The 12,040-nt window shown below is 41.2% G+C and overlaps 1 protein-coding gene across 3 annotated transcripts in view; it reads right to left on the reverse strand.

Annotated features, from left to right (window-relative positions):
• svopl (SVOP-like) overlaps positions 1-12,040 on the reverse strand; it is a 164,778-nt gene that overhangs the window by 24,561 nt on the left and 128,177 nt on the right. For all 3 annotated transcript variants that reach the window (XM_060840005.1, XM_060840006.1, XM_060840007.1), the window contains 3 exons: positions 11,454-11,579; positions 7,444-7,572; positions 5,432-5,505 (listed from right to left, as the gene is read on the reverse strand). In XM_060840005.1, coding sequence (XP_060695988.1) covers positions 5,432-5,505; positions 7,444-7,572; positions 11,454-11,579 — 329 coding nt within the window. The remainder of the gene's footprint in view (positions 1-5,431; positions 5,506-7,443; positions 7,573-11,453; positions 11,580-12,040) is intronic.

Genomic DNA, 12,040 nt, shown 5'->3' on the forward strand with positions numbered 1-12,040 from the left:
AGACTTTGTTTAAAAGGTAATTGCGTCCCTTTTGATGATGCACTCTGTCATTCATGTCCAAATCAGCCAAAAACATGTAGTAAGGGAGGTATAGCTCATTAATTATAAATCACCACAAATTATGGCCCATATGTAACATTAGCTTCTCAAACATGGTATCTCACCCTCAGTCTCCCCATAATTTTCATGAAGTTGCTACCTTTAACTATTAATTTTTTCTAATCAAACTGACCAGAGATGTTATAACACACCTCCAGTGCAGCTGGGACTCGAACCCAGGACTCCCAGTCCAGAGGCAGGGACACTACCACTGCATCACAAGAAGCCACCTCAATGCTCATTGAAAGGTAACTCTAATCATTAACAACACAAACACCTTATTAAGTGTGTTAATCACTGCAACCAAACACACTGGCCCATCAAGTTAAGAGTGAAAAAACTGTGACGACTCACACCAAGGGTTGGTGTTGGCTTTAAAATGTCAAATTTAAATAATATTCCTCATTTTTTTCTTGCTGACAGTTTCTTGTTCTTACTTCCATCTTTCATTCCCTCTATTTCACTCTTTTCCCCAATGTGACATTGAATTCACCCTTTTTCACAGTCTCCCCTCTGATTCTTCTTGAATCTGTTAATCATGCTGCTTAAGGAGATATATTGTCAGTTCTATTGTTCACCTAGGTCTCAGACGGCCTGTTGCCCTCATTGCACCATGATCAATTCAACCTTACAGTTGTGACACAGGCTAAATAATAAGCTTAAAATATTGAGATTAAGTAAATGGGCAAAAATAAAACACAGATGAAATGCAATGTAGAGAAATATAAGGATTTTGAGATATAAAGAAAGAAAAGCAGCACAATGCCTAAATTACAAGAGGCTGGGAAATATTGAACTTCAAGAAAACTTAGGCGTTCTTGTTTTTGAGTCACTGAAGGTAAACATGTAGGTACAGCAAGTAATTAAGAAGGTAAATAGTATGTTTATTTCAAAAGGACTTGAGTAAAGGTGTTACTGCAATTGAGCACTGGTAAAACCATACTAGAGCATTGCGACATACTTGCCTCAGAGGGAGTGCAATAAAGCACAAACAAATTAATTGCTGGAACAGAAGGAATGTCCTGCGAGGAAAAATTAACTAGACTGGGTGTATATTCTTTCATGTTTAGAAGATGATTTCATTCAAACATACAAAATTTCTACAGGAAATGACAGGGGAGATACAGCAAAGGTGTTACTTTAGCTGGAGGGTTGAGAATCAAATCTCAGAATAAAGTGCAGATCATTTGGGACTGAGATGTGCAGCAATTTTTTCACTTAGAAGATACTGACCCTTTGGAATTTTCTGCTTAGAGGCCCATCAAGATTCAATCATTCAGTATGTTCAAGGCTGAGACCAATAGATTTTTACTCTTAATACCACCACTGGAACACAAATAAGGGCAGGGAAGTTGTGTTGAAGTAGAGAATCAGCCATCATCTCACTGAATGGTGAACAGGCTTAAAGATGGCCTACTACCGTTGGTATTTTTAACGATAACTAATATAACTAGAAATACATATTGCTGTGTTCCAGCAAAACACATATTATTGATAAAAATCTAGCCCAAAATAAGGTGCATCCATTACCCCATGGGCCTTTTGTGCAGGACTAGAGTTTGGAGGACATCATACCATTAATAGGGAGAACAGATCCAACCTCCTCAACTTCACCACATAAGAAAATCCCTCCAAATCCAGAATTAAACCAGTGAGCCTTTTCGGGACTCCCCTCAAGCCAGTATATCTTTCCTTAAATAAGGAACCAAAACTGTCCACAGCATTCTAACTATGGTGTAACTAGTGCTTTGCATAGTTTTGACAAGATTTCCCTATTTTATACTCCTATCCTCATATGTGACCCGCACAAGGGCCTTGAAATCCCTCTGTGTGGCTGCTTCCTGTAGTCTTTCTCCATTTAAGTAATATTCAGCACAACTATTCTTCCTGATAAAGGGCTACACATTCGCCCACATTACATTCCATCTCCATGTTTTGGCCCACTTTATTTATATTCACGTGCAGACTTAGTGTCATCTTCACTACTTGCCTTTCCATCTATTTTTGTGTCATCCACAAAGTTGGTTATAGTGAATTAACTTTCCTCATCCAAGTCATTAAAGTATATTGTTAATAATTGTGGCCCCAGCACTGATCAATATGACACTTCGCTAGTTGTATGCTGTCCTCCTTATCCACACTCTATCACCTCCAACACTATTGTATCCTTCAGCATTAATTAGCCACACACTCAGTACCTAATCAAATGCCTTTTGAAAACATAAATACATTACCATCCACTAGTCCCACTTCATCTGTACTGTTTGTAACTTCCTCAAATTTGTCAGGATTGATTTCCCTTCATGAACCATGCTGAGTCTGTTTGACCACATTATGCATTTCTGAATATACCGCTATTATATTATTTTTAATTGACTTTATCATTTAACCAGTAACAGATATTAATCCAACAAGCCTAAAATTGTGCTTTTTATTGTCTCCCTCCTTTTTTTGAATAACATTTGCCCATTTTCAATTATTTGGATCTTTTCCAGAATCTGTTGTGGTTCTGTTCGCCAAGCTTGGAGTTTTTCTTGCAAACATTTCATCCCCTTTCTAGGTGACATCTTCAGTGCTTGGGAGCCTCCTGTGAAGCGCTTCTGTGCTGATTCCTCCGGCATTTATACTGGTTTGAATCTGCCGCTTCCGGTTGTCAGTAGCTGTCCGCTGCAGTGGCCGGTATATAGGGTCTAGGTCGATGTGTCTGTTGATCGAATTCGTGGATGAGTGTCATGCTTCTAGGAATTCCCTGGCTGTTCTCTGTTTGGCCTGTCCTATAATAGTGGTGTTGTCCCAATCGAATTCATGTTGTTTGTCATCTGAGTGTATGGCTACTAGGGATAGCTGGTCGTGTCGTTTTGTGGCCAGTTGGTGTTCATGGATGAGGATCGTTAGCTGTCTTCCTGTTTGTCCTATGTAGTGTTTTGTGCAGTCCTTGCATGGGATTTTGTACACTACATTGGTTTTGCTCCTGCTGGGTATCGGGTCCTTTGTCCTGGTGAGTTGTTGTCTGAGAGTGGCTGTTGGTTTGTGTGCTGTTATGAGTCCTAGTGGTCGCAGCAGTCTGGCTGTCAGTTCAGAAATGCTCCTGATGTATGGGAGTGTGGTCAGTCCTTTGGGTTGTGGCATGTCCTCATTTCGTTGTCTGTACAAAATCCCATGCAAGGACTGCACAAAACACTACATAGGACAAACAGGAAGACAGCTAACAACTCGCATCCATGAACACCAACCGGCCATGAAACGACACGACCAGCTATCCCTAGTAGCCATACACTCAGATGACAAACAACATAAATTCAATTGGGACAACACCACTATTATAGGACAGGCCAAACAGAGAACAGCCAGGGAATTCCTAGAAGCATGACACTCATCCACGAATTCGATCAACAGACACATCGACCTAGACCCTATATACCGGCCACTGCAGCGGACAGCTACTGACAACCGGAAGCGGCAGATTCAAACCAGTATAAATGCCGGAGGAATCAGCACAGAAGCGCTTCACAGGAGGCTCCCAAGCACTGAAGATGTCACCTAGAAAGGGGACGAAACGTTTGCAAGAAAAACTCCCAGCTCGGCGAACAGAACCACAACAACGAGCACCCGAGCTACAAATCTTCTCACAAACTTTTCCAGGATCTATTGATTCCTGGAAGGTTGCTACCATTGTATCCACAATCTCTGTAGCTACCTCTTTCAATATCCCAGAAACCAACTCATCCGGTCTGGTGGACTTATTGCCCCATGAGTTTCCCTAACACATTTCCCTAGTTATAGTTATTTGATTTACTTCCTCACTACCAAACCCTCTAGTTTGTCCCTTGATTATCTAAGAACTTTGGAACGCAACTGTCTGCAATTCTGAAGATTGATGTGTAGCATTAATTCAACTCCTCCGCTATTTCCTGCTTCCCAAATATAATTTTCCCAGATAAGTTCTCGAAGAAGCCCATGCTCAGGTTAGCCCCTCTCTCTTCCTTTTATGTATTTAAATAAGGTTTTACTATCCCTTTAACTAAAAGGGAGAAACTCAGTAAAGTTGATGTTGGTGATAATAAGCACTACAACTCAAACTCCTCAGTATGATGGTGGTGATTACAGCTTCAGTAAGGTCCATCAGTGATTTGGAGAGGTTCCTTTGGGTAGGGAGTTCCATCATAGGGAGCTGAACCTTAACCGTCTGACACTCTCTGCATCAGCCCATAAACTCATGGTCAAATCTATAGTTCAATCATAGCAGGACAAGAGCCCAAATCATTGCACCTTCTCAAATGCATGAGAATGAAAAATAGTTAATGGCATTTCCCATTAGACTGAAGGATCAGCGCAATTGTTAATTCTATCAAGGGGCCCAATGTTTCTAAGTTTTGTTGGCAGCCTATGCTGAATGAGGAAATCTTAGATATACATCGGAATAGATTGCAACCTAAAGCCAATGAAGTGTGTTGTGACAGAAGGAGCCATAGAATCAGATGTGAGTGGATAAGGAGGACTCACCATGGTGGAAGGCAATGGCTGAAATGAACGCTTGGCAGAGAGACAACAAAACAATGAAACCTTCTCAATGTGGCTGAAAAGCAAATCTGATTGTCAAGGTGGCTGTGAGCATTCATTTGCTCGGTGCTGAACTGTACTCAGATGTACTGATTAGGATCATGTGGGTTGAAGCCAGGAGATGTTCAGATCATTTCACAGTACCCCTCAACAGCAGAATGGAACAAGTCTGCAAAATTACAATCTGAGGGAGTTAGGCTGAATGCAATACACCAAGGGGCCTAGAGCAGAGGGGGAGGAGCTAATGAAACAGCCTGAGGGGCACAGGACAGAGGGGAGGGGGTAAATGCAATAGACTGAAGGGCACAGGACAGAGGGGAATGGGTTAATGGAACTGAGGGATACAGGTAAAAGGGGAAGGGCTAATGGAACAAACTGAATGGCACAGGTCAGAGGGAAAAGGGCTAATGGAGCAGACGAAGGAGCACAGGACAGAGGGGAATGGGTTAATGGAACTGAGGGGCACAGAATTGGACAATAATTCCCAGTGGCAGCAGACGGAAACACTTTTTTGTCAAGTTAACCTCTAACAATGAATGATCATCGCCAAAGTGAGGTAGGGGAAGAATATCAGATATTTTTCAGTGGAACCTGTAGCTCTGAGATTCAGGAGCAGAGAGAGAATGTTAACTTGAAAAACTTGCCATCAGGTTTTTAAAAAAATAGGAAAATTAGGGCTGGAAGGAGAAAAAAAAACATAATGTGCTAGTTGAAGAGTATTAACAGGTTTGTTTAAATATGTAGATGCAGTTTATAGGTAGACAGCATTTACCAGATGAACCAGGACTGTAGGGTTGTGCGTCTGAATTCTATACCCAACAAGTCGGACATTCTTCCCCTGATTGGCTGCAGACAAAAAAAAAGTAATTAAGTCAGTAATTTAGCAAAGTCATTGGTTATCTTAGTAACGTTCAGCATTTCAGCATGATAATTCATTTTTGCGCACGCTCATTTGAAATAGCTTTCCCCATCAGCTGGGATCTAGTCATGTTGCTTTTGTTTTCTCAGTAACCAGGCAGCTTATGCCTCTACTGTACTGAATGAAATCTCTGAAATCTTTCAGAGGTCCACTATTAGCATTCTGCTGCCATGTCATTTACCAGCAGCAACTCTCCCTTGCCGTTAGTTGCTGCTCAACCTCTCCCATCTTGAGTCACCATCTATTGTAGAGGCATAGAGATGTATAGCACAGAAACAGACCCTTCGGTCCAACTCACCCATGCTGATCTGATATCCTAAATTAATGTAATCCGTTTTGCCAGGATTGGCCATATGCCTCTACACCTTTCTTATTCATGTACCCATCCAGATGCCTTTTAAATGTTGTAATTGTACCAGCCTCCACCACTTCCTATGGCTGCTCATTCCAAACACACACCACGCTCTGCATGAAAACATTGCCTCTTAGGTCCCTCCTAAATCTTGCCCCCTCACCTTAAATCTATGCCTTCTATTTTTGTACTCCTCTACCCTGGGAAAAAGACTTTGGCTATTCATCCTAACTATGACTGTCATGATTTTGTAAACTTCTGTAAAAGTGCCCCTCAGCCTCTGATGCTTGAGGGAAAACAGCCCCAGCCTATTCGGTAGCTTAAATCCTGCATCTCTGGCAATGTTAATTTTAGTTTACTTATTTTCTCCTACCACTGTGAAAGCTTTGAGAAATTCTGGCATGCTAAAGGTGCCAAATTAAAACCATTAAGTTGTTGTCATTGCAATTACTCTGGCTAATAGCCCTCCTTTAAGCAACAACACTAAAACATGATGAACAGATAAGCAACCGATTCCTTCGCAAAATATTTCATTGAGTGCAAAACAGCTGTACTCTAACTGTATCACAAATAGTTGCTTCCTTCTGACCCAACCAGTGTCAGCTTTTGCAGACTGACCCATCTTCTGAACAGAAGAAATCCATGCTTCATGCGTGGATTTTAAGAACATCAGTTACATTAGGCTTCAGCTCACGGCAATGAAATTAAACATAGACTTTCTCCTCCCCACACCCCCAAGTCAGCTAGAGAAGGTATGGCCAACTTAGCTTTAATCAAAATCTTTTCATTAAATTGCTAAATGTAAACCTTGCTAATTCCTCAGAAACCCAGATAGAACGAAATTCCATTAGAAAACGATATTTATAAAGACTGCAGTCAATATTGCAGTAGCTGTAAGAGATGTTTATTAGCAGCTTTAGGAATTGAGTATACAACAAAACTAAATCCCAAGAAAAATATCCCATCCAGTGTTGGCATTGAAACTGCTAACTTTAACTCAAATATAGAAATTAAATCATTGAAGCCAGCTATGTGGAACATAACAATGTCAGCTCTTTGTTAGAACAATCTAACAATCTTGTGGAAATATATTCATTACTTTCCTTTTATATACAAATTTGATCATTTATGATGTCCCACTTCTAATCCATTGACTTCCTGGCTGAAACATGCCAAGTTTATTTGGACCACACACTATATTTTTTTGCCTGAACTTTATCTTTTTCTAACCTCATTTCTGAACCTTACTATTTTGTAGTTACTTTGCAGTTGTACCTCCAATACTTACAATTGTATTTCTAATTGTTCTCCTCTTTTATTTACCAAAGAGTAATGAAACATTGTGACTTTCCTTTTAAGATTGGAAATCTGCTAGCTTTTGATGCATCTTAAAAAGGATTCCCCCTTACAGATCTGATTTTAACATGTAATTCTGGTGATTTATCAATGCAGCCTTCTTTATCGATTGGGAATTTACTTGCCATGAAAATGAATGTATTTTTTCTGGACTTACCGTTTCAGAGTCCAGCAAAGAGCCCTGAGGAAGGCAGGATTGATTCATTCTTGCTATGTAAGTCAGGGTTTTGGTGGCAAACTGAGATTTCCCCACAGAGACATTATATCGGGCTGATTCTGGAATACACTGGGAAAAGAGAAAGATGATGGGATTTCAGCATAACGCATATGCAACAATGGGTAGCCCCCTGGTAGAACAAGTCACGTGTTGATGGAATGATGTGTAGATGCTGGATTAATGGGTTTTTCGATGGACAACTAGAGCGAGGACAATGAATGTGACAATCAATAGGTGAACTATGAGATAAATTTGGGCAGCAAACTATTATGAAGCTTGCAATGTATACAGGTATTTCTTTAGCCAACTACACATTAGATTAAGGTTTTAGCAACTCTGAAGGGGGAGCAAGCCATTTGAGAAATATTTGGTGACAATCTCTTATGAAGAGGGAAATAGAAAACATGCCAAGAAATGTTACTACTGAGAGCCAAGGTAGGAGATGAGATTATTGGTCATCAATTAAGGTCATTGTGAGATAATTTTGACAGAAACAGAAACACAAAGGCAGCAGTGAAGCAGTTGTGGATGTAGCTGGCATAGAAATGCCAAATCAGAAGAGGACTCCTTTGTAACAGAAGTTAATACAGACGCATCCAAATAATGTTACTAAATCTCCATTCACTACCAGGTCACTGTAGGTTAATTCCCACTCAAAATCACATCATAATGTTTCATGAAGGTTTACACAAAAATTTACCATCTGTTGGGCAACCGCGAGAATGTTTTGAACAGAACACCTTGTATTTGCTTGCAGCAGTTTTGTTAAAAAGCAACTGAACACACCTAAAATATAAAGTATGTTTTAATCAGCTCACTTCTCTCCCTTCTACTGTTACAACTGATTATCTTATTACATTTCCAACAGAAACATCAAAGCAATTCCACACCCAGGCTGCAAACACACTCATTCTTTGTTGTCTAAACTGGGGCATAATTAGATTAGATTCCCTACAGTGTGGAAACTGGCCCTTCAGCCCAACAAGTCCACACCGACCCTCCGAAGAGTAACCCACCCTCTGACTGATGCACCGAACACTACGGGCAATTTAGCATAGCCAATTCACCTGACCTGCACATCTTTGGACTGTGGGAGGAAACCGGAGCACCCGGAGGAAACCCACACAGACACGGGGAGAATTTGCAAACTCCACACACACAGTTACCTCTTAGATTTATTTGGTGAATTCCAGCTGTTTCTATAATGACTTGAAATTTCTGTGAAGTTTCAGATAATTCACTGGTTATTCCCTTTTGATGTCAGTGGTGAATTACTCATAGAATCTTTATGATGTGGAAGCAGGCCTATCGAATTCACACTGACCTTCCAAAAAGCCCACCCCTTAACCTATTCCAGTAATACTGCATTCCCCGTGGCTAATCCACCCAGCCAGCACCTCCCTGGGCACAATGGGAGATTTAGTACGGCCAATCCACCTAACATGCACACCTTTGGGAGGAAACCAGAGCACCCGGAGGAAACCCACACAGCCATGGGGAGAATGCACAAGCTCAACATAGACTTTTGCCTGAGGGTGGAATTAAACCCAAGTCCCTGGCATTGTGAGGCAACAGTGCTAACCGCTGAGCCAGTGTGCAACCCAGTGGTTTGCAGTTGGTTACATTTTCCAATACATCCAAGTGCTGAGGAACTCTCCATAGAGACTCAAGCAAAATAAAACAAGTCATAACTTAAATTCACGAAAAGGACTGTGGCACTTCCATTTGCAATGCTGCTATAAGTACTGAGATCAGGACACCACTCACTTGCTTGATCATTAGTTTTTGTCATGATAACTAGTTAACACAACTATGATAAGAGTGGAATGTTATTGGACACAACAACCTTGGACTGATTGTCCCACTTTAACTGTTACCCTTGCTGGCAAATATACATTAACAGGCTGAAAAATTGGGCATAGTTGCTGTACATTCTTCAGTCAAAAGCCCAGTCAACACTCTCTGTTGCTGTAGTATGAGATAAGTGAGGACATTGTGTGATAAACAGTCAAGTGAATGAAGTTATAGTCCAAGCTGTGCTCCTTGGATCCCAAGAAACAGCACTATTATGGAGTTTATTACTTGCATGCCTATTGGCTAACTTCAGAACAGGCTAAACTCCAACTACGCTGTGATTCAGGACTCTCTTTGACCTCCTCCCTGCTGTTTCTGCTAATGCAGGTGATTAAACTCAATTGCACACAGTGGGTGGGGATTCTTTCACGACCATCTTCAGGTAAAAAAATCTACTTGGCCCTCACTTATGTGGTCCATAAATATCAGAACAAATGCAAACTGGTTAATTGCTCCCTTATTCTCAATCAGCAGCAAAGTGATTGTGGGTGTTGTCAACAGTGCTATCAAGTGTCACTTGTTTAGCTCACTGCTGTTTAATTTGGATTCAATGAGTATTACTCAGCTCCTGACCTGATTACTGGTGAATTCCAGAGGTGAGGCTAAACTCTGACACTAAAGCTGTGGTTTGAATTCAATCGGGAAAAAACAAGAGAGCTCTCCACGGGTTGAAATCCTATCGAGCAGAATGGGAGATGGTTGTTGTTGCTGGGCAATTGTCTTAGCCCAGGCCACTATTGCTAGAGTTCCCCAGGGATGTGTCCTGGGACCAATGTTTTGGGGTTTTTAAACGTGGGTTTCTCAGGCAAGAATGCATAAAAGAGGTGTGGCTGACAGCCCAAATACCAATTAGAAGACCGAAACATCTGAATCTTTGCTTCATTTACAGTTCAGACTGTTGTTCTTAACGATTTCACAATGCTCACATGTACAACATTAAGTGGTTTCAAGTGCCTGGTGGTATCAGTTATTGAAACTTGAAAGGCCCTGGATGATTGACACTTTTACTGTTCTATACTGAATGGAATTTTTTTTAATTGTGAAAATATATGAATGAATCAATTTTGTTTTCAACGTCTTTTTAATAAATACAACTGTCACTATAATGTACAATGGGTGAACAAATATTGAAATGCCATAACTTGTCACGGGGGAAGGTATGATGGGACTCAGGAGGTATTTAGGTGAAGAATGTAAAGTGTGAGTGGGAAGAACATAAGCAACAGGAGCAGGAGTAGGCCATCCAGCCCATCGAGACTGCTCTACCATCAGCTCCACATACCCGCCCCCTCAGCATAACCCTTAATTCCTGCACTGTTCAAAAATCGATCTATCTTTGCCTTAAAAAACATTCAATGAGGAAGCCTCAACTGCTTCATTGGATGGAGAATTCCACAGATTCACAACCCTTTGGGTGAAGAAGTTCCTCCTCAACTGAGTCCTGAGAGAGGAGAGAGGATGTGAGTGTGAGACCTGAGGGTCCTCAATCTTGTTTTCACACCTGGGACATTGGTCCACAGCCAGTTGCCCCAATAGCTCCTTCTGTATATTTTCCAAGGTGGACTGACCTTCAGGTCGGTAAGCCCCACCCTGTGGCAATAAAGAACTCTCCTCTGGAGCCAGTATTTCCCAATGCTGATGTGTAAAGCCAGTACTTCTCCTAGCTCCCATTGCCCACGTTGAGAATAAAAATGCAATCCCATTTCTCAGAGTTGGCACACCTGACCATGCAGTATCACTCCTTCTGCATTGGGAGAGATGATCATATGCTGTGTGTTTAAGTTTCTCATCAGATCCTTCTAATTCTGAGGCTGTCACTAACACATAAACACAAGGGGGCTAAAATAGAAAGAATCATTAGAAACAAGGCAAGGTAATCAATGAGCAAGTTTGAATAGAAGAGTGGGCGGGGAGAATAAACAGTAAAATTGAACTGAGAGAGGAAGGAGGATGTCAGGCTCCATGTATATCTGTAGTCTCGACATGAGCAGAACCTTCAGTAGCTCCACTTGTTTCCTGTTGTCAACTTAAAATGTATGGATCAAACATTTGTTAACACTATGGCCTCTCAGAAAGGAGGGAATGCTTTGTCTCACCTTAAATACCACCAACAGAATGATACTTGGTATGGTGGAGATACGCACAAGCCAACGCCAGCCCAAAGTCGGGATAATTAGGTATGCCAGCAGGATCTCTATTATGGAGCCCAATAGCCAGAAGAACTACAAAACAAAAATGGCGAGATTACAGTAATAATAGCGATGTAAAAAAGAAATGAATGGCCTGGTTCCTCCCCTCACAGGCCAAGTGACATTTATATATTAGACCATAGAAAGCATCCCATCTGGGTGCATCACAATGTGATATGTCAACTGCTCCTCCTAAGACCACAAGACATTAAGAGAGTTGTGGACAGTCTACACCCAAACCAGCCTACGTTCTATTGACTCCATCTACATGTCCCGTTGTCTTAGGAAAGCAACCAACATAATTAAAGTTAAAAATCACACAACATCAGATTATAGTCCAACAGGATTATTTGGAAGCACTAGCTTTCGGAGCACAGCTCCCTCATCAGGTGAACTTTAACAATTGGTGTCATGTCGGCCCAGATAATGTATTTAAGGTGTGAGGTGCCTTGTGTGAGACTGTGTGCGCCAATTGTTAAAGTTCTCTTGAGAAT

This window comes from Hemiscyllium ocellatum, chromosome 19, assembly GCF_020745735.1.
Source record: "Hemiscyllium ocellatum isolate sHemOce1 chromosome 19, sHemOce1.pat.X.cur, whole genome shotgun sequence".
Taxonomy (NCBI): Eukaryota; Metazoa; Chordata; class Chondrichthyes; order Orectolobiformes; family Hemiscylliidae; genus Hemiscyllium; species Hemiscyllium ocellatum.